The following is a 24,993-nucleotide window of genomic DNA, read 5'->3' on the forward strand; positions in this document are numbered from 1 at the left end:
AAAAGGAAAACTTACCAAAGTCTGTGTGAGCCCCTGCGCCCAGCTGCCTTGGATCTTGGGACGTCTGTGGGGGATAGTGTAGCAACCTCAGGATGCAGACGGGATCATCGGACACGAAGCGGTCAAACACGTCGTCGCCGTACGGGAGACCCTTGGCCAGGATTTTGAACACGGTCAGTGACAAGGCCAGAATGGCCTCGTAGTAGGCCTCCAACGGGTTCTTGAACTCGTCGTCGTCCAGCTCACCGCTCGGAAAGATGTTGGGCCCCATGAGGCGCGGGTGTCGACGCACACGCGGGTCGTCCCCATCGAGGTGCTTGCCTATGTAGAATCCCTATGCATGACTTGTATCAGCCATTTCAGCCTCTTTCCCTTTTGTCTGGTGGGCACATGTATTATGTTGAAAAAAGAAAATGAAAAAAAAAAAAATGCCACGAACCTCTTTCAAATCAGGCTTGGTCCCCCTCTGCAGAGTCTGTCCACCAAGCACCTCGTAGCCCCGGTTCTTCTGCGTCGGGTGTACCAGCTTAAGCTTCTCCTCCAGCGACATGTCAAAGAACTTCTTGGCCCCGTCCAGAACCCTCTCCTGGAGCTCCCGCGGGATGCCGTGGCCCGTCAGGCAGAAGAAGCCGGTGGTGAGGCAGGCGCTGCGGACCCTGTCGACGACACTTTGCGTGTCTATCCGCTCCTGTGCGGTCTCTGGAGAGGCGCGGAACCCGCTGATGTCGATTGTCGGGATCTCGTGCGAAGCGTCGCTCGCTTCGTGTACTTGGCTATGCATGGTTTGGTGTATACTTGGGACGGCCATGGTGGTTGGTTGGCATGTAGTTTTGGGGTCCAGCTTACTACGTCGTACAAGATGTCTCAAGAGGTTGCAGTCATGGTTTTCAAGGTGTGTGTGGAAGCGCAGACGGTGATATATAATTTTTTTTTCTCTCTTCTCCATTTTGAGTAACAGACAGAACAATTTGGGTAGGAAGGAGTTTGGCTCATCCAATCATTGGTGGATGCTTATATCGTATCGGATTCTTCGTAGACGTACCACACGCGAGGTACAGTAACATCGTCATCGACTGACTATAACAAGCTGGATCGGTCAGATATTAGCCTTTTTTTTTTTTTTTTGCTTGCTCCAAGGTATCTGTTCCGATCCAATCTTATTCCATTTTCTCATCTTTCGCATCTTGGATTTTTTGGGATATGCCAATATAATAACAGGCGAATCGCAACCGGGGCTTTCTGTCTCCTCTTGCCTGATAAAGCTCTTCGGAAATGCATCAACATCGCTTTCTTGGCTTTTTTTTATCGCTTACTAGTGACAGATCACCTGCCCATACAGCAATGTACTAGAGTCTCGGCCCCACAGATTCCCGCCATGTACGCGGTCATCACGATAGACAGAGAAAGATAGTGTGGGTGGTAACCGAGCCTGCACCTTTGGCATTCCATGCTTGTCCTGGCCCAATCACAGCGATTCCCTTGAGCCGATACCATAGCATACAGCCACCTAATCGGGTAACGGTAGTTGGGGTATTGTCAGCCTGCCCGGCCACCCATTGGTTGGCGAGATCGGCTACGAACTTTCCATCATCAGCCGAGAACGTCTGGACTTGTCCGGAGGACGCCGCTTTCCGATGATTCGGACTCCCTCCTCATCGACGGGATGCCAAATCCCGCCATCACTTACGCCCGTCAGACCTCCTCCCCCCCAAGGACTTACCTGCCGGTGCCACTGCAGAGAACTATTGACCACGTGCATTCGCCAAAACACTGAGGGGAGTCTGGATTAGTGTAGTGTCGATCGGTTATACAGACTGCGGCAAAAATGCCATCCTTTCAGCTCTTGCTTTGCCCCTCCAAGGAATATGGCAAAAGACAACTACTTGCAGGGTTTTGGGAATCACAAGAGAAAAAAAAAATCAGCAGGGATTTCTTCATTGCATCACATCCGGGGTACATGCTTTTTTTGAAGCAAAGAAGCAACTTGACAGATAAACCCACACACGGGGCATATCCGGGATTCCTTCGGGAATCTCCGAATGGGTTTTTGTTTCTTTTGCTTTTATTTTTTTTCTCTACTACTGTTTGCTTTTTCTCCATTAATTTTTATGTTCTCCGCGGATCCTCAGGTTCCTTCCTAACAACCGGACTTTTTCTTTTCTTTTTTTTTTTTTTTTTTTNNTTGACCGACTCTTCACCAAGAAACGGCGGCATTGACCCGATACGATATTTGCTTTTCCTCACGGGTAGCAGCACCGACGGGCTTATCTGATTTGCCCTCCGCCATGCAGTCATCCCACACCCCCCAGGACGATGCCATGTTGAGCTCCGGTTGCTGACGGCGATTGCACACGGAAGCCGTAGCCGACCGCACCACCTGAAGTGAAGCAGGCATATGCTTGAAGCTTGGTGAGCTGAGCTGAGGTGCCGTTCTTCGCCAAGGTTACCTCTCCCTCGTGCCACCAGTTCTTTTTTGTCCTTGCTCAGACTGCCGTATTTTTTTTTTTTTTTTTTTTTTTTTTTTTTCACAGTTTAGGTATCCTTCCACGAACAACGGCTCTTTGCATGAACACCGTATGGATACAAGCCCATGTTTGCCTGCCTGTTTACCTAGGTGACTATATAGTATACTTGTTTGTTGAAGCAGGGTAGGGATCACGAAACGCCAAAACCTCCCCTCGTCGGCCGAATCGGCCGGTTTTGCACACACACATTATGCATCAATGGCGTGTTTTTGATCGGCAGTTTTGCAACTCTATGTAGCTGTCCCTGTCATTCTGGATCCCGACTTTGTATTTTCCGTGCGGGGATTCTTTGATTCTCGCACTGCATCACGATGCCCCGGGCCGTGTCCGCGCAACATGCAACTATTCAACACAGCCAACGCGGCTCTTCGAGGCGGCAGACCGCTGGGGACCGGCTGTTTGAAATCCGGATGTGTGTCAGTGATTGAAGTCGATCTCGAGACTTGATCAGGCCACGCACCAAAACCATGCCGGTGCAGCATTCTTCCGATGCTTGTCTCCATTTGTATGTTTCGAGTCGCGTTTTTTCATGTCCAGAGTTCGGGCCGGACAACTATTGCGAACCTTGGACACCCCCGAATCGCTTACATCCGGAGGCGTTGGCATCTTCTTTTTCGTACGGCTTGAGCGGTTCCTTGATGGCCATCAGCAGATCCCGAACCTCCGCCCACATGGCCTAGTCTTTTTACTGTGTGCGGAGCTAGTCGTGTTGAGGGCGTTGACCGTTCTCGCCCGCCGCCATTCGACCGGCGTCAAGTCATCGAACTCCCGGAACAGCCAGCATGGCGACCTACTTCCGTCTCTCTTGACGTTTTCCATGAGTATCCCACCCACATGGCGCTTTCTCTCGTCATTGCGATGACGCAGTGTCGAGTGTCAACTCGAAAATCCAAGACGCGCTGTACTTTCGGATGAGACGGCCTGTCATTGGCCATGTCTGCATTGTGGCACAGGCACCAGCTTCGTTCGTGTAGTCCTTGTAGGCGTTGAGAAAAGTGTCTGCTTGATAATCCTGAAATTCTTCGTCCGTGTACATGTAATACAGCGGGTAAAAGACCTTTGAAATGTACGTCTTTGATCGGCCATCCGGGTGATACACGACGACTTGCGCATGACGAGTGTCCCGGACGGCAATCTCTTCCACTACCCCGAGTTCTTGAGCCTCGTCAGGGTATGTGGTTCCGGCCAAGGGTATATATGCAAGGCAGAGATCCGCGAGTGTCTTCCCGAGACTTTTGATGTCTTCACAAGACCTGTTGATTACGTTTTCTATTAGTACCCGTTTTGACAGGATGAATGGAGGGACCGGGTCATGTCAGTATCTTGTTTTTTGATATCTCTTGCCACGACGATAGGGATTTCTGGGACTACAATGGCTCGAGGGGTGCAATCCAATCACCTCGCTCATATTGCCTGAAAGGATCGATTGCCTTTGGGGATGATATAGACGCTGATCTAGCTGTGAGAGAGCCAATTCATCATGGTCACTCACAGTCGAGAGCTCGGATTTTTCCATATGCAACGAAACATGGGAACTGGGAATAGATCCCGAGTCACCGGGGTTGCCTCAAATGCTAATTGTTGGAATAGACTTGAGCCAAGGGACGCTTTATTGGCATTCTTGACTATCAAAATGAAGAGTACACTCTGGAGGCCACGATCAATGAGATTCTGCGCATCCAAGCGTCAACAGAACGCCGTGACCATTTCAATACCCGGAATACGCAAAGCAGCTGTCTGGCCAGGGAAAAAAAAACAACCACATTTTATGATGGACAAAAGTTGATCGGCTCGAAGCTCCAATCATCGAGCAGGGCAGTAGCCGCGCGGCTCCCGTTGGCGCCAAGGACCCGGAGTACCACTTTGGAACGATACCACGATACCACCAACATGTAGCTTAGTTGCCAAGCAAGCCGCGTCAGTCTCCCACATTTGAAAGGCATCTTTCATGAATAGTGTAAAACTCTCTTACTCGTCTGCAATGAATACCTTGCCAAAACCCGGCCGTTACAAACCCAAGGCTTCGTTTACAAGAGCAACCTCTTGGCATTCTACGTAGTATTGTCCTGACACTATTCATGCAACACCTGCTTACAGTAGTTGCTCACTGGGCTGACCACACTCGCAGACCACCTCCTGAGTGAATTCAAGAATCAAAGAAAAGAAAGAAAGAAAAAAAAAATCAGTTGAATCTCCAACCTGCTTCATCTGGATCGCTACCAAAGATAATCTGCCACCGCATTGAGCTCAAATGTCAGATATAGGCCTGTTTCTCAAGACAATCAACCAGTGATCGTCACCCGCACAGAGGACCGATGACATTCGGGATCCAGATAGTGCAATCAACGGTAGAGCTCTTTGGAAACACCATGCCTACCGTCGTTAAGAATGGGGCCAAGACTACTACCAAAAAGGAGGTGTCAAGAACTGGATAAGCGATCAAGAAGTTCATGCCATTGCTTGGATGTTTGCGAAGCAGCCCGCAATAGCTCCGTCCGTCTGCAACCCATGAAAAAAAGGAAAAGAAAAAAAATAGGGAAAATGGTGCACATCAATTCGGGTCGATCGTCAAAGCGTCCGACTGGCACCAGTCCTTGTGAAGAAGGCCTTTTTTTTTCGATTTGAAACCTCGCATCACAGAAAGGCCGTGGCGATCAGCATAAAAAAAGACTAGACCAGGGCATTTTGTTCCCGTAGAGAAATAAAAGGGGAAATGCTAAGGTGTGTTAGTTCGATCGACGAACGCATGAACTTCTTCAGTCAGGCGAGGTGAACATCACGCCGAAGGAGAGGAAAAAAAAAAAAAAAAAAAGGAAGAGGACCCCACTACGTGTTGCCCCGGATGGTTATTTGCCATGGGTAAGTAGCCGAAGGAAAGGACGTGAAAGGGGAAAAAAGAGGACCAAAGGACGAGGAACTGGACAAGACACAACCCACCAAAGCAAAGAGAACTAAAATAAAATAATAATATTAATAATTGCGTAATCAAAAGAGCGTCATGATTCCAAAGCCTTACAAACAACAGCCAAGAAGTAAATAGGAAAGTTGTTCGCCGTTTTCACGTCAGGTTTCTGTTTGGGGGGGGGGGGGTTTTTTCGCTGCCATTCGCATCCCGAGCCTCAATGGGCTAGTGGCCCGCGGGAACCAGACATTCAAAAGATCTGGTACAGAAGAGGGAAGAACACTAAAAAAGACTTTCTTGGTAATTAAGAACCACAGGTAGCCTGCCTACCCTACCTACCGTAGCAGCTTAAGCGAGGATTTTCTTTGGCGCCGCGATTCGATTGGACCCGCAAGTCCGCGTGCCGAAACCACGGGCGATTTGCTGTTGCCCTGCAAGTTTCTTTTTTATTTTTTTTTTATTTTATTTTTGTTGGTCTCCATTTCATTCTTGCACCGTGTTTTTTTGACTCCAACAAAGGGAAACGCAACCAATCTCACCAAATGAATGGTTTATTCCAGGATTGGGCGCCCCAGAAAGACCAGACGGTCTCGTCCAGTCGGATGTCTTGCGATAAATGGTAACCACCTCGCTCATTTAACTGGGAAGAGGGAAGAAAAGGAGAATAAAAAGAGGGAAGCGCAGTAAGCGCTTAGGAACGGGCCGTGAAGCCGAGGCGAGGAGGGAGAAAAAAAAAAAAAAAAAAACTGGCGGGCCAAAAGCAGGCCGATTGATTACGTGGTTGATCAGATAGAAACAAGGTACATCACGATACGTTGGGATCAGCATCAGTTAGTTATCACTGTAACTACTACCTACCTACCTACCTACCTACGTACATACCTACTGCAAATGCAAGTGCAGATGCAAAATGCAAAGCAAGGCGGGGAAGGTATTGTATCGTAGGTTGCCAAGGTGCCGTGCCACCTTCCCTCTCCTCCCTAAATTCGCAAGCTTTCCTCAGGTTGGCAGTAGTCAGCTCTGCTGTACCAAAGTTGAATATCCATGGAGTTGAAGGGTATCTGTTTCTGACAGACGTCAACGCGCGTATGGCCCGCCCGCGTGTTTCCTAGTCCCAGATAGTATTAGACCTAGCAGAAAGAACTCCAGAGATGCCCAGGCCCATCGTCAATCGACAGGGGTGACGGCACGATACGGTACCTAGCCTCCAGCCAAGTGAGGAGCGCTTCGTTCGGCTTTGTCTCAGGCTGAAGAAGCTCCTTCCAAGATCCAGCCAGGGGCGGAACCCTGCACCGTATTTGACCCTGGCGCCAAGCTTCCCTAGCTGTTATAGCTGTCAAAAGCGATGCGATAATAATAGCAACCTCGTTAACGCAGCATCTTCGATCGCATGACAACACCGGGGGTTCAATGCCGCAGACAAGGTTCCCGAACAGATTGTGATGGCAACGGACGAGAACCCTACAACCAGACTGAAAAAAAAGGGCATTTTGGTCAGGACACTTTCATGGAGCAGAAAACGTATCAAGAAGCGGTTCTTGATTCCACATGTCAAGGCGATAATGCTACCCAAGCTATTGTAGACTGACAAATCGCCAAGACGCACGAGGACCAAAGAACGGTACCGACCATTCACGTGAAAAAAAAACCCCCCGATAGTAATGTAGTTACAGATACCTAATCATGGTAATTATTACTCGAGTGCTGCAAATCTGGAAGAAGATCCGCTTTGCAAGAAAACAAGAAAAAAACATGAGTCAATGAGCCTGAGCCATTCAGAGAAACACATTATTCGAATTAAACCAAACGGATCCATATCGGGAGAATGGCGGCATGTTAATATGGGAATCCACGTTATTCACATCCCTAACAATGTCAGTGTGAATCTTTCTTTCCATCTGCTATAAGGTACCCGTCCGTATCTCAGATCACATCGGCATAATGGAGGGGCGGGTTGCAGCGTTAACAAGATGCAGGTACTCACGATTTGGCGATTTGGAAGACCGGTGAGCAAGGGAACAATCAATGAGAGGTTGGGGAAACTAAGGGACGTATCGAGAACGAATCAGATGAACCGAGACCGTGCGTTGGAGATCGCTTAACCCAAGACAATTGAATTTCTCGATTTGCATCCACTGTGGTGCAGAAGCGAAGTGGCGAGTTTGTAGATACTGAGATCTATGGATACGGCTACTGTTGTTGCGTATCTATTGTCCGCCCAGATTTTTTAGTTTAGCTGCATGGCAGTTGGGAAAATGCCTAGTCGGTTGGCTGGGGCTGGCTGTTCGGTTAGCGAGATGTTTTCTGTTGGCAAACCGTTGGTTCGGATGCCAAATGCTCCGACAAGATGGCCGCCGCTCAATTCTGTTCAACAAGTCTCAGAGAAAGAGAGACAGAGAGAAAAAAAGAAAAAGAAAAAAAAGAAAAAAAAGAAAAAAGAAAAAAACCGCTGGGCATTGGTTGTGAATGAATGAACGGTATTGTTTTCTGCGTCGGCTGCATGTCCGCCGTGTGGCCCCCCCGGATCGTTTTACAAAATCCTTAGTTTGCAGTATTTTGGGTCGCTAAAGTGTCGGAACCAGTGGATGAAATGGGGCGGTCGGGTGGCTGAGATCCGGCGGACTTGGTCCTCAATTGCGGTCAAGATGCCGTTTGTTTTTCGGAGGTTTTGTTTCTAGGTCTAGATAGGACAAGGACTAGGCATAGAACCTATGGCCAGATCTGAAGAATAGCGTTGAGTTCCATTTCGGAATTTTAACCGTCCATCTTTTTTAGATGCACGGCACGGCCAGACAATAACACCACCGAGTAAGGTTGCTGTAGGTGTGCCGTACCGCGTACTTCCGTAGACAAAACGGATCCAATCCCTTTCCTCGGGCAGTGGTCGCCGAGCTTTGGCAAGGGTTCTATGACCAACCTGACACGTTGACTAGCACCACCCCGAGCTTAGAATTAATGTTTCGATAGACGTAAGCAAGCCAGCCCGCTTACCACCTAGTTGGTGCTACTGTAGCTAGTTAGCTAGCTAGTTCTCTCTACCTTGAACTTGGTAAGTTTGAGTGCGGAGTTAAAGCCGTCGGGGTAAACATCGGTTTCAATTGAAAGAAGCTGAACTATAACAAAAAAAGAAAGAAAGAAAGATGGAAATACAATAACAAATGATTCATGGAATCTGGTAATTTTGATGACAATATCCGTCTCTTGCATTTTTGAGATTACTCTTGTATCAGATATCGTCTGTACCGTTGAATTGAGATTTGATACAATGTTACATATCCTTCTTGCCAATCTTTTCCCAGTGTAGAAAAAAAAACCCAGCACTAACAGCAGAATCCGATGCGGAAAGCACATCGCTCGACAGGTTTTTCCAAGATTCGCAATGATGAAAAAGCCCACTAAAACTGCGACCTTGGGAGGGGCGCCTTGGTACCAAATCGCACAAGACTCTCCGGTCCCGGAACTAGTCAACTCCAAATACAAAGGAATGGTCTGTCAGCACGTGTGAGACTTGGATGATTGTGATAATTTTTTTTTTTTTTTTTTTTTTTTTTTTTTTCTCTCTCTGTCTTCTGTGGGTTCCTTCCAAGGTTGCACTGGTAGCTCGTCTGGGAAGTTGCCTCGCCGTGGTTGTTGTCTTGTCGATTGACGTGCTTATCACGCTTTACCGCTCTCGCATTCGGACATGGGAAGTACTGGGTTCCTGTCCCAGTCCCACTGGTATTTTACTACTTAAAACCCCTGTGAGCCTCCACTGCCTCGTGGTAAAAGGTGTAGAATGTGGGCTGGTGGGTTCTAGCTCAGACGGGAAGTGGAGGTACATCCCAGAGCTGAGTTTTAGGTATAGGGACAGTACAGGACTGGCTGGAGCTCTGGAGAGTAGCGCAACCACGGTTGGAAGAAATGTTGTCGTTGCCAGCATCATTTGGTTTTTTGGGGGGAGGGTTTTCTGCTATACTTGCTCAGTTAATGTCTGTCATTGTCAGCATCCCTACCAATATTTATCCAAAGTTAAGAAGTCTAATGTACATATACTACATACCTACGGTAAATATGCTGTGGGAATCCAGGGTCCTACGAGTCTACAGCACTGTACTGTACTGTAATTACCTAGCACTTTGCCGGCTTACAGCAGAGCACAGCACAGCACAGCAATGGCCGCCCGCATTTACCAGCATCCGACACTGAAACCTCAACAGCGCCTCAATCGGCACCTAGTCCTAGTGCATGCTCGGCCCCGACGACTCCAACCCAAGCAGGCGGGCGCATCGGCTACGTAGGTAGTATCCCATCTCTTAGGGGAGGGAAAAAAAAAAAAAAAGAGACGGACGGACGGTGCTTAGTGGATCGGTGGCCACCCCCTTGCTCATAGCACAAGAGTCAGCCTCACACTCACAGCTGCAAGCGACATTCTTTTTTCCCTGCTGCCGTCTGAGGTTTGGTGCCTCAAGCTGAACAAGCGTGCCTGACATTGCGCACATGCATCCATCTTTCTTTTCTTGGCTCTCCACCGCTCATCAAGCCCACCCTCTCCCACGGTACGTACTAGACCCAGGTGGTCCTAGTACCAGCACCTTGTGGTCGTAGTACTGCGACCTCAAGCCCTGGCTGTCAACGAACCCAGGGCCAAGATGAACCATGCAAGACCACGCACTCACTCACACGCACATTGCGGGTGGGCCCTGGTCCGTCTCCATGAGATCGACATGGCAAGGGATCAGATATAGCCCTGGCTTGGCTTAATGCTTTTTGTTGTGTAGTGGTAGCCAGACGTCTACAGTACAGCACTTCCCTACCCCGGTGGAGAGCATATCATACCATATCATCACTGCCTAGCTTCATCCTAGAAGGCGGGACATGTGGTACTGGTCGTTATTGGCTAGTGACGAAACACCATCTGTTCGTTTACTTTTTCCCTTTCATTTTGCTTTGCTGGCTCCGGGACCACCAGCCCATCGTCGTATAATTCCCATCTTTCCCCTCTGCTCCCACTTACGATCGTTCTTCGGCCCCTCACGAAACTCTATCCGCCTTCCCACCTGACACACGTCTCCTTTGCCAAAACAGCCAACCACCCCCCCCAGTTTCACCTCTGAGCCCTCCCACATGTCGCCTCGACGCTTTCACCACTTGGAGCCTCCAAACGAGCACGGCTCCCGCACCCCAAGGTCGCCCTCATGTTCGAGCTCCGAGGCCTCCATATTTAGCAGCCGTCCCAGCTCGCCCGAGTCCGACTCCAACGATGACGACACACCAACTGAGCTGCTCGAGTTTCTACGTGCGTCAAAATCCTCCAGGCCGAACCTGAGCCTAGATCTGTCCCCCGAGACCCTCAACAGCGCCCTCGGGGACCTCAACATCGATGCACTCCGCCGCCGCCGCGCCGCCTCGCCCTCACAACCTCTGACCGGAGGCAGGCAACAAGACGCATCGAGGAGGCACTTCCCCACGAGAGAACCCCCAAACCCGCGAGCCTCCCTGCCGCTGGCCATGACGGGCTCCCCGGGGCCGCGGAACGAGGCCTTTGAGAACTACCTCTCGGGGCTCCGGCAGCTGGGGTCCAGGGAGTCCGAGGTCTACCTGCTCGACCAGTCCACCATCATCAAGATGGGAGACGAGATGCTGCTGCACGAGGCCAGCGTGCTCCAGTTCGTGGCCGAGAACACGTCCGTCCCCGTCCCGCGCGTCCTGGGCTTCGGCAGGGTACCCGGGACCTGTGACCAGGCCTACATGTTCATGGACCGCATCGCCGGCGACGCGCTCTCGGATGTCTGGGACGAGCTTGACGCCGCCGCCCGCTCCGACATTGCCTGGCAGCTGCGCGACATGTATAGGGACCTGCGCTCCCACAAGCACAACTCGGTCTGCGGCATCCTCATCCGCGAGGAAGACGAGGGGGAGGAGGAAAATCAGCAGCAGCAGCAGGGCCACACCCCTACCGTGACCGCCGGCGCTCGAGACAACGGCGCTCCTGCTGCTGCTGCTGCTGCTGCTGCTGCCGCCCCCGCCCCCGCCGCCCGCACCAGGACCGTCTACGACCAGGCCGGCTGCACCGACAACTTCTTTGGGTATCCGGTCGGGCCCTTCGACTCGGAGCCGGACTTTGTCAAGGAGCTGGCCCACGTGATGCTCTGCAGAGGAGGGCCCGATTGCCTCGACGTCGTGCCTATGCTGGAGGACCTGGCGGCGTCGAGGCGGCCGCACCCCAAGAACACATACCTGACCCACGGGCAGCTGAACCCCAGCAACATACTGATAAGGGACGGGCGGGTCGTGGGCATCCTGGACTGGAGCGAGTCGGGCTTCTACCCGGAGTGGTGGGAGTACGTAAAGGCGCACTTTGACGGCGGCGCCGAGTCGTTTGTGGGCAGCGGCGCCGTGTCGTATATTCTGGGCGAGGACTACCCCGCCGAACTGGAGACGATGCTACATGCAAGAGATCTTATATGGTAATAGTAATGATGGGTTTTACGAGGGGTCGAGCGTGTTTATTCTTTAATTGTAATATTACTTTTTTGATAGCGCCTTTTACTACAACTACTACTTGGGCGTTAAGCAAATCATTATGTATATTGATTTGCTCAAATCTTGTTGAGAATTCCATACCCGTGCCAAATTTTTTTTTCTTCCCCTCACGCACATTCACAAGTTTTTACATACTGCCCCTGCCGTCTAGACTTGAGAGTCTTGTCCCACTGCGGCCTCCCTGTCGACCCGCTCCAACTCTTCCTTTTCGTGGTTTTTAAACACAGCCAGCAGCCCCAGGTCATATGTTGCCTTGAGCGACCCTGCAACCACAAACGCAACCCAGAAATGCCCGCTGCCTGCCAGCAGGCCCGTGGCCGAGGGTCCGACGCTCTGCGCGATCGTTTTGAGGGTGTTGATGAGCCCCATGACGGCGGTGCGCTCCGAGGGACGTATGACGGCAGCGAGGAAGGCCGAGCGGGGCCCTGCGTCCATAGAGGCCGTGCAGTGTCTGAGGAACAAGGCGGCAAGGGACAGCTGCAGCGACGGGACCGGGATGAGGGCGAGGAAGATGGACGACGGTAGGTGTGTGAACACCATTGTCTGTTGGGAACGTCAAAAAAAAAAAGTCAGCACCCGTTGCGCAAGGATTCGACATGCTCGCGCACAGAAGGGTTTGGGAGCGACCACACTTACATTGACATTACCAAACCGCTTTGCCAGTGAAGACGCGACGAGCATTGAAGCGGCGGCAAGGACGTTGGTGGTGAAAAACACCGACCCGAGGGTGCCAAGCTCCATGTTGTAGGTGGACTTGAAGTAGTAGCTAATCCAGCTGAAAGACACCAAGCCCGACGCAAAGGAGTCCAGCATGAAAAGCAGACACAGGTTCAAAATCACTAGACGACCCTCCTTTCTGATCTGGGGAAGCAGACTCCACCGGCTCTTTGTCTTTGACTCTGCAGCCAGAGCGTCCTGACTTTGCTCGCTTGCGCCAGCCTCGCTACCTGCAAGCAAAGGCCGACGCTCGCCCTCAGAAGCCGCCGCAGCTTGGGGTGAGGTCTTGATTACCTCGGCCTCGACCTCGGAATTCAAACAGAGCGTCAGGATCAGTTTGAGGACCCCAAAGGCGGCGTAGGCCAGAAAGACGACTTGGAAAGCCTTGGTTTCGCTCCAGCCCCTGTTCCGCTGCAGCGCCTGCACCGTCCAGCCGCACGCGATGATGCCCGTCGCCGCACCCGCGGTTCCCATGAGAGAGTACCAGGCGTAGACGTCGGACCGGTCGGCGGGGGTGGTGAGCTGCGCGACGATGCTCTCCTCGATGGCGCGGAACGGTCCGATCTCGTTGCCGCTGGGCGAGATGACACCAAAGACCGCCGCAAGCAGGAGAATCCAGTAGTTGCTGCATGTCGCAAACACGACGCCGGAAGCAGTCATCATGACCGACCCGATGCCCAAGACGGCGCGGCGGCCCAGCCCGTCGGCCACCACGGTCAGGAGCAGGCTGAGCAGCACGTCGCCGACAAGCGTCAGGCTGAGGAAGAGACCGATCAAGCTTTCCGAGTGGCCCAGCGCGCGTAGGTGTGGGATCAGCGGCAGCGTCGATGCGCCATATGCCATGAGGCGGACGGCTCGCTGGAGGATGAGAAGTTTTACGTTGGAGGGTGAGCGGTAAATGGTTGCCACTCCCAGCTCATCGGCGACCGCACCCAAGCAGCCCCTGCGGGACTCTCTTCTCATTTCGTGCGGCATTGCTAAGAGTTGTGTTGATCTGCGTGGCGGAAATGGGGGCAAGACTGCTTCTGACGCTGTCGTTTTTAGACTAGAATAGTTCTAGTCCTATCAGGCAAGACAAACTCGATGGTGGTGCTAGCAAATCAGGGCTAGACAAAGAAAAACTCGCATGGAGAGGGATTCAAACATGCATCACAATAACGAAGAACAAGAAAAGAAAGACCAGAAGGGCAAATGCCCAACTTGAAGTAATGATTGATTGTGGTCGTAGAGCCTTGAGGTGGAACCCCTGACGACTTCAATTGTGGATATAGTGAGTCGAGTATGAGTAGTAAAATCCGAGTCGCCGAGCCGACGTCGGGAAGACGGCAGAACAGAGGATTTCTACGGTATCTCGTTCATTGATGGGCGAGTTGCCGCATTGATGCTCGATGAAACTGGTGAGAAAGCTTGCGTAATTCTCTCAGCGGAAGTTCCTAGGCAACAGCAGACCAAGAGAACAAAGCCTCAGACCTGTGTCGCTTGGAAACATGCCATCCGGGTATAAAAGTCAACAGCCGACAAGCTTAGAGCGGATGCCAAGTTGCTAGCGCCGGTAGAACCCTAAAGCTACACAGCAGGCCAGGTCCCTTTCCAACCCTATCTTCATGGCTTTATCGGGTGAGTTGGATGTTAGCTTAGCTTGGAGACCAAGCGATGGATAATCTTCGACAAGCTAACCCCGTGCAAAGAATCTGGTGCCGATAAACCATTAACGGCGATTAAAGCGGGGGTAGTCAAGGATCCGATCCACACGGACGGTCGGCGATGGTCGGATTTCGACCCCCAAGCTCCGACCAATTTTGCCGTTCTGCCGTCAAGTTAGCAGCATTACCTTGCATCAGGGGCGGCCGGGGGTCTTTTAGGTCGGAATGAGGGTCTTTCTTATTTGCGATGGCTGACTGGGAGAGACTGGATGGAGCCTTCTTCTTTCACTCTCGTTTGAGAAGCAGTTTCCCCTAAAAGATAATTACGTGCCTGCCCTGAGGAAGACGACCCACTATCAGCAAACTGACCCATAAACCTCGAGCGAGCCTCAAGCCTCAAGTCTCAACGCCTCACCAAACAGTAATGATTCGCCAATTCGCTTCACCACGAGCCAGAGAACGTCATCGAAACAAACAACAAAGCTTCTGCTGTTGATTGATTAAAAAATGCTGTGCCTTTCTTCTTTCTTTGGTTTCTGCCATCTCGCCCAAGCACCTGGGTGAGATGATCATTCCCTCGCAATCACTGGCACTCAAGCAAGGTCCCGACGATGCTTGTCGTCCACCTTCTGCCACATCGAGTTCTTACCCATCATTCTTGGCGACATTTTGACGTCTGCAAAACGGCTCGTTGGCACACGCCTTGGTCTCAAACGATGGCTTTACAGCCTCAGCCCAGTCAGCCTCACATGAATCGGCTTTGAGCGGCGATTTCAGCCCGTCACTAGCCAACGCCACCCAATCCTTCTGATGGGAGAGGAGTTTGGTATATATGGACAAGGTCGGCGAGGTAGATATACGTCTCCCTCCATTGCCGCAAGGAAATAAAACTTGATCTCTAAAAAGGACTCTGACGTACCGGTCACACCTGTCGACCCTTCAAGCCCCGATGTTGGACTCGTCCTTTCTCTTCTAGATGAGAATATCCAAAAACATGCTCAAAACTCTCGACGTCATTTATATCACGCTACATGGCGTCAATGCCTCATCCATGTTAAATACCAGTTGGTCTCGGGTCTCCACGTTTCCGCCTCCGCTATGTGACACAGGTGTGTCAATAAAAGCCCAGCTTTTCTTCGTATGCGTACCTCATCCACCCTCTGTTCATATCGACAATCGTTGCACACCTGGACCATGATTGCCCAGCAAAGCTAATGGGGTCCTGTACGTATATGTGGCCCGCCCTTTCGGGTTGTACACATTCCATATGCGCTGTACCATGTTTTATTGGCTTTTGTGCATCCCCAAAGAACTGCTTCCTCGGGGTCAGGTATTTCACCGCCTCGTTCTACCAGGCTATGGTGGGTGCATTCAGTGGATTTTTTGCGCTGCTCTATCAATCACACAGAGGACATGTCACTATTGCGAGGTGATGGTGACACCCAATTAACGACAAAAACTCTAGTTTCTTACACATCTACCGGTCAATATCGGCCTCTTTTTTTCTGCTGCTGTCAAACCTCTCCAAACTTGATATCCCAGCTTTTTGGGATATGATGCCATCTCTAATAGCTAGCATCTTTCGTCCCTCCTTTACCCAATCACAGCATCGGCTCTCCCGAATTCGATCGACTGTCCTCCAATATGTCAGTCTAACCGCCTGGTCTAGTTTGACGACCATTGACCGCCCTCCTGCCCCCATACTTGTCGATTACCGACGTCACAAAAAACCACCGCTCTTGCTTGCTGAAACAGGTTTACCATGTGAGTGACCGACCGGTTCGTATTGAGACTTGTTTGTTCATCGATGATGGTTAAGTAAGCATCCATCAAAGCAATGAAAGAGGCCTCGCCTACTTTCTCATTGATTTTCTGCGTGCTTAGCAAGACTTGCTCAAGGTAAACGCATAGTCCCAGGCTCTGATGCAACGTTCTTTTCAAAAATATCGCCGATTTCGGCCTTGCCAAAAACCCGTTTATTCCCACATGGGCGTGAGATTCAGGGTAGGGGAGCTCGTGATTGCAATGAACACGGGCGACGCGGCTAACCGCAGAAAAACGTGGCCAAGAATAGACTAACCAGACCAGAAATGGACCGCACATTATAAATGTCTTATGGTCCATGCTTCCCCTGAACCTACGTCAGGTAATTTTCGAGGCATCTGTTAGCCGCCTCCTCCAATTCGTCGACGAAACCATGTGCCTAACCGAGAGCTCCTGTTATTGGCAAAAGCCTTGCAGCCGCATATGGAAGTTATTTCCCGTAGCCTCTCATGTATTCTTCATTCTAGCCCAATCGCTCCAAGTTCAGGATCTAATATGGGGGTTGGGGTGTTTGTACTACCGCAGGTTCTTTCTTATGTGCATCTTCTGCTGTGATATTGCGGCACGAGCAGGATTTCTCTAATCCTACAGGTTTTGAAATCCCGGGGCCTGTCCAAAGGGCTCTTTACATTACCTGAGAATTACACAGCATCTTAGGCTCTCACTTGAACGGTATGCACTGTCCTGTCTTTATATGGCGATTCCCTGATTCATCGAAACTGCTAGTGACCGCACAACCCTTCGGGACACCGAGCCGCCCCCCGCTTGAAAAGCAGTTGACCCGAGGAGCTGAAGCAATATCATATCGTTGTCCTATGCCACTAGGCCGCAATCTGCATCTTCTCCTGCCCAGTCAGCCGAAAACATCCTTCAGCACCTTACAGCTCGGCCTCCCTCCTCTGATGATGAGCAAACCTATACGAGGTCACAGGACTTGAGTTTCCCTGCAGCGGCCATGATCGCTAGCCCGGTCTATATTTACGTTGTTTTTCTTGTCCTTGTCCTACCTTGGGCCATACGCCCCCCAGTGTGCATCTCCAGTAAACAATACGCGCCGGTACAATGATGGTTGGTGCAGGCAGTGAACGGCCTGTTTCTCGGGGACTTTGTCGGCATCTGCCACTGTACGCCTTGGTCCAAGCGGTGCCGACGCGTCTCCCGCATAAACAAAAACCAAGTTAGCCAGGGGCGCGGGACGGTTGTGGTAATTAGCCCTTGATGTACCCGTTACTTTTTGGCCGGTAGTCTGGTTGCTTTTTTCCATGCCCTCCTCCCTACTGCTTCCCTCCCTACCCCAAAAAGCTGAGAGGAGCTTATGAGCTCGTGTCCCCTTTGCCGTGAGCATGGAGAGATGCACAAAGTTTTTTCTTTGAATTGGTGTCAACGTTACGCCCACGGCAGCACTGCCCAAAGAAATACATTCCCCAATTTCTGGGACAGGCACGGTACCTAGGCTCCCTCGAACGTGTCTTGAGGCTATCGTGCGATCACGAAGGTCCCGTGAATACATGTCGCAGCCATATAAGACGGCTTTGTCTCTCTTGCGTTGCTCACACACTCGGCTGTCTGGTCCATCTCAAGTGATTTTGCCTGCAAATACTCACTTTTGAATATTCGCTGCACAGGTCTTCCCAAAATTTTGTTCAAACACAAACCCCTCGAACGAGGCACCTGGCAGCCATGATTGGTCAAAGGATAATAGCTGTTGCCCTGCTGCCACTTGCTTGTATAGCCCAGCAAATACCCATTGTTGGTATCCCTACAAGCAACGGGCAGGCTCCGCCTCCAAGAAAGAATATCAACGACTTTCACAGTCAAGGCGGTCCAGAATGGTAAGATTGATGCCGAAGGACCCTGGATTATCATGATTCTCAAACTGACAAGATTTTTTGCAGGGACCTATTCATCTTGGGGTTGGCATCATTACAAGAACAGTCCGAAACGGACCCTCTTTCTTACTTTCAGCTGATGGGTACGCTGGCTCCTTTGACAAGTCACTGGCGGTCGGTATATGTGACCGAGTTTGCTAACCCTCTGCGTCTTCTAGGGATTCATGGGGCACCATACAAATCCTGGAATGGGGTGGAAGGGGTCAAGGCTGGTGGTTATGGAGGTTACTGCTGCCACGGTGTAAGACGGACACATGCCACGCTTATCGATTCCTGGAATACTCTAGAGCAGGGTCCCTGACTATCGTTGACTCCGCAGGACGTGTGCTTTGGTCTTTGGCACCGCCCATTCCTATCCCTATACGAGGTGAGCCGCCCCTGTGCTTCCTAGCTGCAGGCCTTTCCAAAACCCCGGCTTACTGACAATGACACCCTCCCCTGGCACCAGCAAACACTCAACACGCACGTGCAGAGGATAGCCAGCAACTATCGAGGACAAAACGCAGCCGCATACCAGGCGGCCGCCCAAAGAGTAAGGTTTCCGTACTGGGACTGGGCGGTCGACGCCAAGCTGCCGCCGTCCGTCACCATGAAGACCATCTCTGTCACCACGCCCCAGGGCAAGCAGACTGTCCGCAACCCGCTGTACAGCTACAAGTTCAGGCGGCCCTTCTCAGAGCTCGGCATGCCCAACGACAGCATTGCGGCACGCTTCACCGAGACCAAAAGGGCTCCGCAAGACAACGGCTCGGAGAATATCGATGGCATCAACGCCGAGCTTGAGCGATATGGGGGCACGCTGAGGAGTCAGGTTGTAAGTGCGCTCCTACTTTTGAATCAACACACATGGTCGAATTACCATTGAATGTCTTTGATGATGCCGGTCGGGTCTTTTTTTTTTTTTTTATATCGTCCCAAGTCCGCCCACCGGAGAGACAACTGATCTACCTCGGAATAACATGTCAAATCCATCACTATCTCCACCTGCTTTTGTTGGTCTCAAACTAATATAATAATCGTGTCCCTGTCATGTAGTACAATGTCTTCAGTCAGACCATAACGTTTGAGCAGATGGCGACAGATTCATTCCCCGGAAGCAGTTTCGAGTCGCCGCACAACACAGTACACAATATCGCCGGTTCCGGCGGCCATCTCATGTGGCTGGACTGGTCGGCTTTCGATCCAGCCTTGTGAGTACAAACGCTTGGCAAGTCTTGAGCGTTCCCCTCTGTTGCACTTGATATATACAAAAGAAAACGGCAGAAAAGACCTAGTATTAACAATAGGGCCCATATCCCCCACCCCCGCCACCAAGCGCTCTGCATCACTGCAACGTCGACCGGCTCGTCGCCCTGTGGCAGACCATCAACCATGAGACGACCGTCTTCAACGGCTCGGTCCGCACAAACGGCCAGTTCGCCACGGCCCCGGGCTCCTTCACCGCCGACTCGCCGCTGAAGCCCTTCTACGCCAGCACGAGGCCGGGTGACTTCCACACCACCCGGACCGTGGCCGACATCACCAGGCTGGGGTACACGTACCCGGAGCTGCTGCCACCGGCGGGCGAGGCCGTCGCCACGAGGGAGGACCTCGGCCGCCTGGTGAGCAGCAGGGTCAACGCGCTGTACGGCAGCGGCGTGGTGGTCGCGCAGTCCGAGGACGCGCCCACGGGCACCAGCAGGTCCGTCCGGAGGAGGCGGAGCGACGCCGGCGGCGCCGACGGCATCGGCATCCCCGACCGCAAGATGCGCAACGGCAGGGCTCGCAACAAGGACCGCACCGGCGCGCGGAGGGACTACCAGCTGCTGGTCAAGGCCACGCGCGAGCTCCTCGAGCTCCCCTGCCGCATCCACGTCTTTGTCGGCGACCAGCCCGTCGGCCAGGTGTCACTCATGGCGTCGCCCACCAGCGGACTGAGCTTCACCGTACTGCCGCTGGCCGAGGTGCTCGCGGAGCGCGGCATCGACGATTGGAGCGAGTATGCCGTGTTACCCATGCTCGAGAAGGAGCTGAAGGTCGAGGTGCGCAAGGTACGTCATTTTTCCCCCTAGTTTTTCTCCTTTCTTCTCTTCAACATCTCACCACTCGGTAAACCAAAACCCCTTGTGTCCTTTCACCAAATCGCCCCGCCCGGGGGTTGCTCGTCTTCCGATATGAATATGACGCACTAACGATCGCCACCATCATCGTGCCACAGTACGACGGTACCAAGATCTCGGCCAGATCTGTGCCGGGCCTGGACCTCGAGGTTCAAAGCAGGACTTATACGCCCAAGAAGAACAACTATGAATTCCCCAAGTTCCATACACCCAAAAAGGTCGCCATGCCCGTCGCGATGCTCTAAACTTTTTTTTTATTGCCCAGAACCAATGGCAGTAACGATGCTGGTTGTTTTTGTTTAGTTTTTTTTTCACTTTTGTATTTTATTCTTCTCTTTTTTTTACCCCCTTTTTTTCTAGTTCTAGTCACCTCGCACATCCTGTCCAAACAAGCAAGCTCCATCTTGATTTAGGCGACGAGGCGTAAACGACAAAGATACCTACCTACTTATCTACCTACCTACCTACCTAGACCAGCCCCCTTATCACACCCTTGGCTTTTAGGGCGATGCTGTCAAAAAAAAAACCCCGACGTTATTTCCTGTTTGTCTTGGCTTCGTCATTCTCGGCGGTAGCCCTTCCCACCCCCGGTGACACGCTGTACATATCAATCTACGCCATCTCCCTTTTTCTCATATCCGGCACCTCTCACACAGCTCTGTTCACAAGAAAACGATTCGCCCATATGCTCCTGTACGGTGCAGCTATCGCCAGGCTGTAAGACATGTCAGAAGATAAGATGTTACGCTTCCGCGATATGCATGTGATTGTTGTCCCTCGGCACAAGAGCCCGCCGGTGAAAGATCGGGTCCCGCAAAGACCCAGCATCCTGGAACAGGTTTAATCGGGCTAGTTCTCGTATACCACGGCATAAGAGGTGTGATGCCATAGTTGTCCACAAATTATTACCGGCATGATGTTGTGGGCAACCGATCAACCTCCTCGTGTGATACTTAGTTGATGCTACCACACGTACACACAGGAGAAAGCAGCTCAACATCCAGAGCCCGTTCGTTCGTCTACAGTCCGCGTAGAAATGGACCATGAAACGTTGATCCGACGCGCGAAAGTCAACAGTGCTTGATGTGCCATGATTGAATAGAATGTCTGATTCATCTTTGTAATTAAAACATAGGTTGTAAAAAAGGCTCGCCGCATCAGCTAAAGGCAGGGGCATTTAAGTCCAATAAACATTGTTTCTTTTTGCTCCATTGTCTCTGGGAGAGGTATCAAATTACGACAACAGTCTCCAACATGTCAGCACAATCAGAACAACAGCCTCTATGTCATCCATCCAGCTCGATCACGGACAGCTGGTCCGCGAGCGATGTTATCCTGGAGCCAGGAGACACAAATGCCGGCTTTTGATCGTATGCGACCAATCGGGAAACAACCGGGGTAAGAGTGTTCTGGTCCTACTCCTCGCCCTCAAGAGGGGCCTCCTCCTCGTACTCCTCCTCCTCCTCGTCAACACCAGCATCCTGGTACTGCTGGTACTCGGAGACAAGATCGTTCATGTTGGACTCTGCCTCAGTGAACTCCATCTCGTCCATACCCTCACCAGTGTACCAATGCAAGAAAGCCTTGCGCCTGAACATGGCAGTGAACTGCTCACCGACACGCTTGAACAGCTCCTGGATGGCGGTCGAGTTTCCAATGAAAGTCGACGACATCTTGAGGCCGCGCGGCGGGATAGAGCAGAGAGCAGTCTGGATGTTGTTGGGGATCCACTCGACAAAGTACGACGAGTTCTTGTTCTGGACGTTGCGCATCTGGTCCTCGACCTCCTTCATGGAGACCTTTCCACGGCTGTTGTGTGCATTTTGTGGTCAGTTGATATTCAAATTCTCAAGTCATGTGGATGCCGTGATAAGTCACTTACAAGATGGCAGAGCAGGTCAGGTAACGACCGTTTCTGAAGTCCGAAGCAGCCATCATGTTCTTGGGGTCGAACATCTGCTGGGTCAACTCGGGAACGGTGACAGCACGGAAAGAGTGGGCGCCGCGGCTCGTCAACGGAGCAAAGCCAACCATGAAGAAGTGGAGACGAGGGAAGGGAACCATGTTGACGGCAAGCTTGCGGAGGTCAGAGTTAAGCTGACCGGGGAAACGCAAGCAGGTGGTGACGCCAGACATGACAGCCGAAACCAGGTAGTTCAAGTCGCCGTATGAAGGGTTCGACAGCTTCAGGGTGCGCATGCAAATGTCGTACAGAGCCTCGTTGTCAATGCAGAAGGTCTCGTCCGAGTTCTCGACCAGCTGGTGGACCGAGAGAGTGGCGTTGTAGGGCTCAACGACGGTGTCGGAGACCTTGGGCGAGGGCACGACCGAGAAGGTGGCCATCATACGGTCGGGGAACTCCTCGCGAATCTTGGAGATCAGCAGAGTACCCATACCAGCACCGGTACCACCACCCAGCGAGTGGGTGATCTGGAAACCCTGAAGGCAGTCGCAGCCCTCAGCCTCACGACGGACGACGTCAAGGACCTGGTCGACAAGCTCGGCACCCTCAGTGTAGTGACCCTTGGCCCAGTTGTTTCCAGCACCAGACTGGCCGAAGACGAAGTTGTCGGGACGGAAAAGCTGGCCGAAAGGACCGGCACGGACGGCGTCCATGGTGCCGGGCTCGAGATCGACGAGGACAGCACGGGGAACATGCTTGTTGCCCGAGGCCTAGAGCAAAAAAAGTTATCAGATCCAGGTGTTCACTTCGAAAAAGGTCGGTGAGCAGGAACGTGCTGCCGGTTCGGAAGCAAGGGCGGTGTCGACATACCTCGTTGAAGTACACGCTCATGCGCTCCAGCTGGAGCTCGGAGGTGCCGTTGTAACTATATCGTCGATAATGTCAGCGTTGTGCAAGCAACCTGAAGCACCGACATCATGAGGAGCGGATGGAAGGTTGAACGAGAGATAGATGCACATACACGCCATTGCTGTCGAGACCGTGCTCGCTAGAAATAGTCTGCCTGTGGAATTATTTAGCAAGAGAGGTCCAAAGTCGGACGGATGGACGACTTGGGGCGGAAAGTCGTCGTCGGATCGAAGTTGGGCATACCAGAAAGCAGCACCAATTTGGTTGCCCTGTTGTTTTGAAGCGACGAGATTTGGTGAGCCCCACTACCCTGAACAGAAGGAATATCAACAAGCTTGGGATGGAGGATGAAGACTTACGCATTGGCCGGTCTGAAGGTGAACCTGTATTTGAGAAAAGAAAGTTTCAAGTCAGTCAAAGTGGTCTTCGCTACAGTTGAACGACGCGTTGTAGCTCGACAGCGTTGAGGTCAAGGAAAGACCCAGGCCGGATATTGGTGATGGTGGGGGTATGCTGCTTTTTTTTTCTTGCTTGATGCCGCTTTGATGCGCGTCCAAAGGCGTTCGATGCGAGGGGTGTGTGCACTTACAATTTCACGCATTTTGGTGGTTTGCAAGTTGGTTTCTGATGTTGATGGGAGCGAGGCGGTCGAAAGAGTACGAGAGTAAGTTCAGAGATGCTTGCAAAGGTGGTGTGTGTTTGTGAAGGAGAGGTTGCTTCCCAGTAGTGGTGGGTTTTCTTTTAGTGGAGAGGGAGAATAAAGGGGACACGAAAAATGGGGTCGGGATTGATTGGATTTGTTGATTTTCGGCTGTGGGAAATTGTTCACCGCCGCCTGCCCCCCCAGAGCAGTAGAACCAACGAGCCAACCGCACCCGTCGCCAGCAGGCCCCATCCAAGAAGCGTACTGTACCTTCCCACGCGTAGACCCTTGTTTACATGGGATGCTTGGTCTGTGCTAGCTACGACTGACCAATCATCCGGCTGCTGGTGGGACAAGCGCGCAGGGGCAACAAGCTATCATCTCTGCAGACGTCTCGTGTGATTGGACGCACCACCCATTAGCTAATGGTCCAGACCCTGCCAATATCAACGGTGAGCCGCAAGCGACTTTTCACGGTAGATTATACGTGCAACGCAAGCACCGCTTTGATAATGAATTTCATCGCAGTCTGTGGTCCATTTCATCGCTAACGTCAAAAGTCAAGACTGCATATCATCGGCTGCAATTCAGAGTCGCTCGAGGTTTGTTCTTAAGAGCCTTTGTGTGCACAAAGAAACATTGTTCATTGAGCTCAAATTAACTGCAGATCACCCCAACGCCGGTGAAAACCTAACGCTACCCTGTCACTCTGCGTTAGCGGGTCGCTAACAAGGTATCAAAGGTAGATTGGCTGCATATTTTGTGCAAAGTACAACCGTCGTCCTCATATTAATAGCCTAATCTACCATGGAACCTTCTCTACCGAATACTCCACCGACTCGATATATCGGGGATATTTGCCCAATGCTGCATAGCTAGTTGCATCAGCGCCTCTTCCGCAGTCGTACTCTGCGTGCCGTTCTCGGCGGACGCATATGAGTTCTAGCTATACAAGTGCCCGGTTCGTGGCCTTATAACAAGGGCATGGCTACTGGCACTAGCTTAGAATGTCGTACTTGGAATAAAAACCCCGTGGAAGTGAGTATATTCCTGTGATATGTAAACAAGTCGCTATCTCGTATCTGTCTTGCTTCGGCACGCCTCTCGGCGCCCTAGAACCTCTTGTCATCGCAGTACTAGTGTTGCCCATTCTGCCGGGTCCCAGGCGTGACAAGCCTGTCTAATGTGCGGATCTAGGCTCCATGCTAAGGCCAGCGTAGATATTAGACTAGAGCTTGGCAAGTAAGAAAATGATCGCCGATCAACCAAACGAACATATATGGGCAGAGAAAGCAAGTAGACTTTCACACACACACCATTTGATACCTGCCGTTCTCGAATCTCCTGAAAAGCGATTTGTTGATTAAAGTTATGGAGAAAAAGCAAGTAAGAGTAGAACAAAAAGAAGTAAATAAGG

At 51.6% G+C, this 24,993-nt stretch overlaps 9 protein-coding genes across 9 annotated transcripts; 3 read left to right on the top strand and 6 right to left on the bottom strand.

Annotated features, from left to right (window-relative positions):
• Nucleotides 1–16: 16 nt before the first annotated feature.
• Nucleotides 17–808, bottom strand: PpBr36_08550 (uncharacterized protein; the record flags this gene model as incomplete). The annotated part of the gene is made up of 2 exons (XM_029895679.1): nt 17–334; nt 440–808. Coding segments are annotated over 2 exons (687 nt in total), but the record flags the coding sequence as incomplete, so codon positions are not given.
• A 514-nt stretch (nt 809–1,322) lies between these two features.
• PpBr36_08551 (uncharacterized protein) lies at nt 1,323–1,790 on the top strand (the record flags this gene model as incomplete). The annotated part of the gene is made up of 2 exons (XM_029895680.1): nt 1,323–1,410; nt 1,526–1,790. The coding sequence occupies exons 1-2, from the start codon at nt 1,376–1,378 to the stop codon at nt 1,788–1,790; spliced, it is 300 nt and encodes a 99-aa protein (XP_029747786.1). The 5' UTR covers nt 1,323–1,375.
• A 1,585-nt stretch (nt 1,791–3,375) lies between these two features.
• Nucleotides 3,376–4,055, bottom strand: PpBr36_08552 (uncharacterized protein; the record flags this gene model as incomplete). The annotated part of the gene is made up of 2 exons (XM_029895681.1): nt 3,376–3,778; nt 4,018–4,055. 2 exons carry the CDS (start codon nt 4,053–4,055, stop codon nt 3,376–3,378), a joined length of 441 nt encoding a protein of 146 aa, XP_029747787.1.
• A 5,033-nt stretch (nt 4,056–9,088) lies between these two features.
• Nucleotides 9,089–9,349, bottom strand: PpBr36_08553 (uncharacterized protein; the record flags this gene model as incomplete). Its single annotated transcript, XM_029895682.1, has 1 exon — nt 9,089–9,349. One exon carries the CDS (start codon nt 9,347–9,349, stop codon nt 9,089–9,091), a length of 261 nt encoding a protein of 86 aa, XP_029747790.1.
• Nucleotides 9,350–10,530: 1,181 nt separating this feature from the next.
• On the top strand, nt 10,531–11,877 carry PpBr36_08554 (uncharacterized protein; the record flags this gene model as incomplete). The annotated part of the gene is made up of 1 exon (XM_029895683.1): nt 10,531–11,877. One exon carries the CDS (start codon nt 10,531–10,533, stop codon nt 11,875–11,877), a length of 1,347 nt encoding a protein of 448 aa, XP_029747779.1.
• Nucleotides 11,878–12,096: 219 nt separating this feature from the next.
• On the bottom strand, nt 12,097–13,641 carry PpBr36_08555 (uncharacterized protein; the record flags this gene model as incomplete). The annotated part of the gene is made up of 2 exons (XM_029895684.1): nt 12,097–12,492; nt 12,586–13,641. The coding sequence occupies 2 exons, from the start codon at nt 13,639–13,641 to the stop codon at nt 12,097–12,099; spliced, it is 1,452 nt and encodes a 483-aa protein (XP_029747583.1).
• A 2,562-nt stretch (nt 13,642–16,203) lies between these two features.
• On the bottom strand, nt 16,204–16,508 carry PpBr36_08556 (uncharacterized protein; the record flags this gene model as incomplete). Its single annotated transcript, XM_029895685.1, has 2 exons — nt 16,204–16,309; nt 16,483–16,508. 2 exons carry the CDS (start codon nt 16,506–16,508, stop codon nt 16,204–16,206), a joined length of 132 nt encoding a protein of 43 aa, XP_029747782.1.
• A 1,305-nt stretch (nt 16,509–17,813) lies between these two features.
• Nucleotides 17,814–20,366, top strand: PpBr36_08557 (uncharacterized protein; the record flags this gene model as incomplete). Its single annotated transcript, XM_029895686.1, has 7 exons — nt 17,814–17,965; nt 18,029–18,263; nt 18,342–18,389; nt 18,471–18,836; nt 19,058–19,212; nt 19,338–20,052; nt 20,220–20,366. The coding sequence occupies 7 exons, from the start codon at nt 17,814–17,816 to the stop codon at nt 20,364–20,366; spliced, it is 1,818 nt and encodes a 605-aa protein (XP_029747784.1).
• Nucleotides 20,367–21,536: 1,170 nt separating this feature from the next.
• PpBr36_08558 (uncharacterized protein) lies at nt 21,537–23,534 on the bottom strand (the record flags this gene model as incomplete). The annotated part of the gene is made up of 7 exons (XM_029895687.1): nt 21,537–21,930; nt 22,004–22,794; nt 22,895–22,949; nt 23,046–23,087; nt 23,177–23,202; nt 23,293–23,316; nt 23,523–23,534. The coding sequence occupies 7 exons, from the start codon at nt 23,532–23,534 to the stop codon at nt 21,537–21,539; spliced, it is 1,344 nt and encodes a 447-aa protein (XP_029747579.1).
• Between the last annotated feature and the right edge of the window lie 1,459 nt (nt 23,535–24,993).

Source organism: Pyricularia pennisetigena, chromosome 5, assembly GCF_004337985.1.
Source record: "Pyricularia pennisetigena strain Br36 chromosome 5, whole genome shotgun sequence".
Lineage (NCBI taxonomy): Eukaryota > Fungi > Ascomycota > Sordariomycetes > Magnaporthales > Pyriculariaceae > Pyricularia > Pyricularia pennisetigena.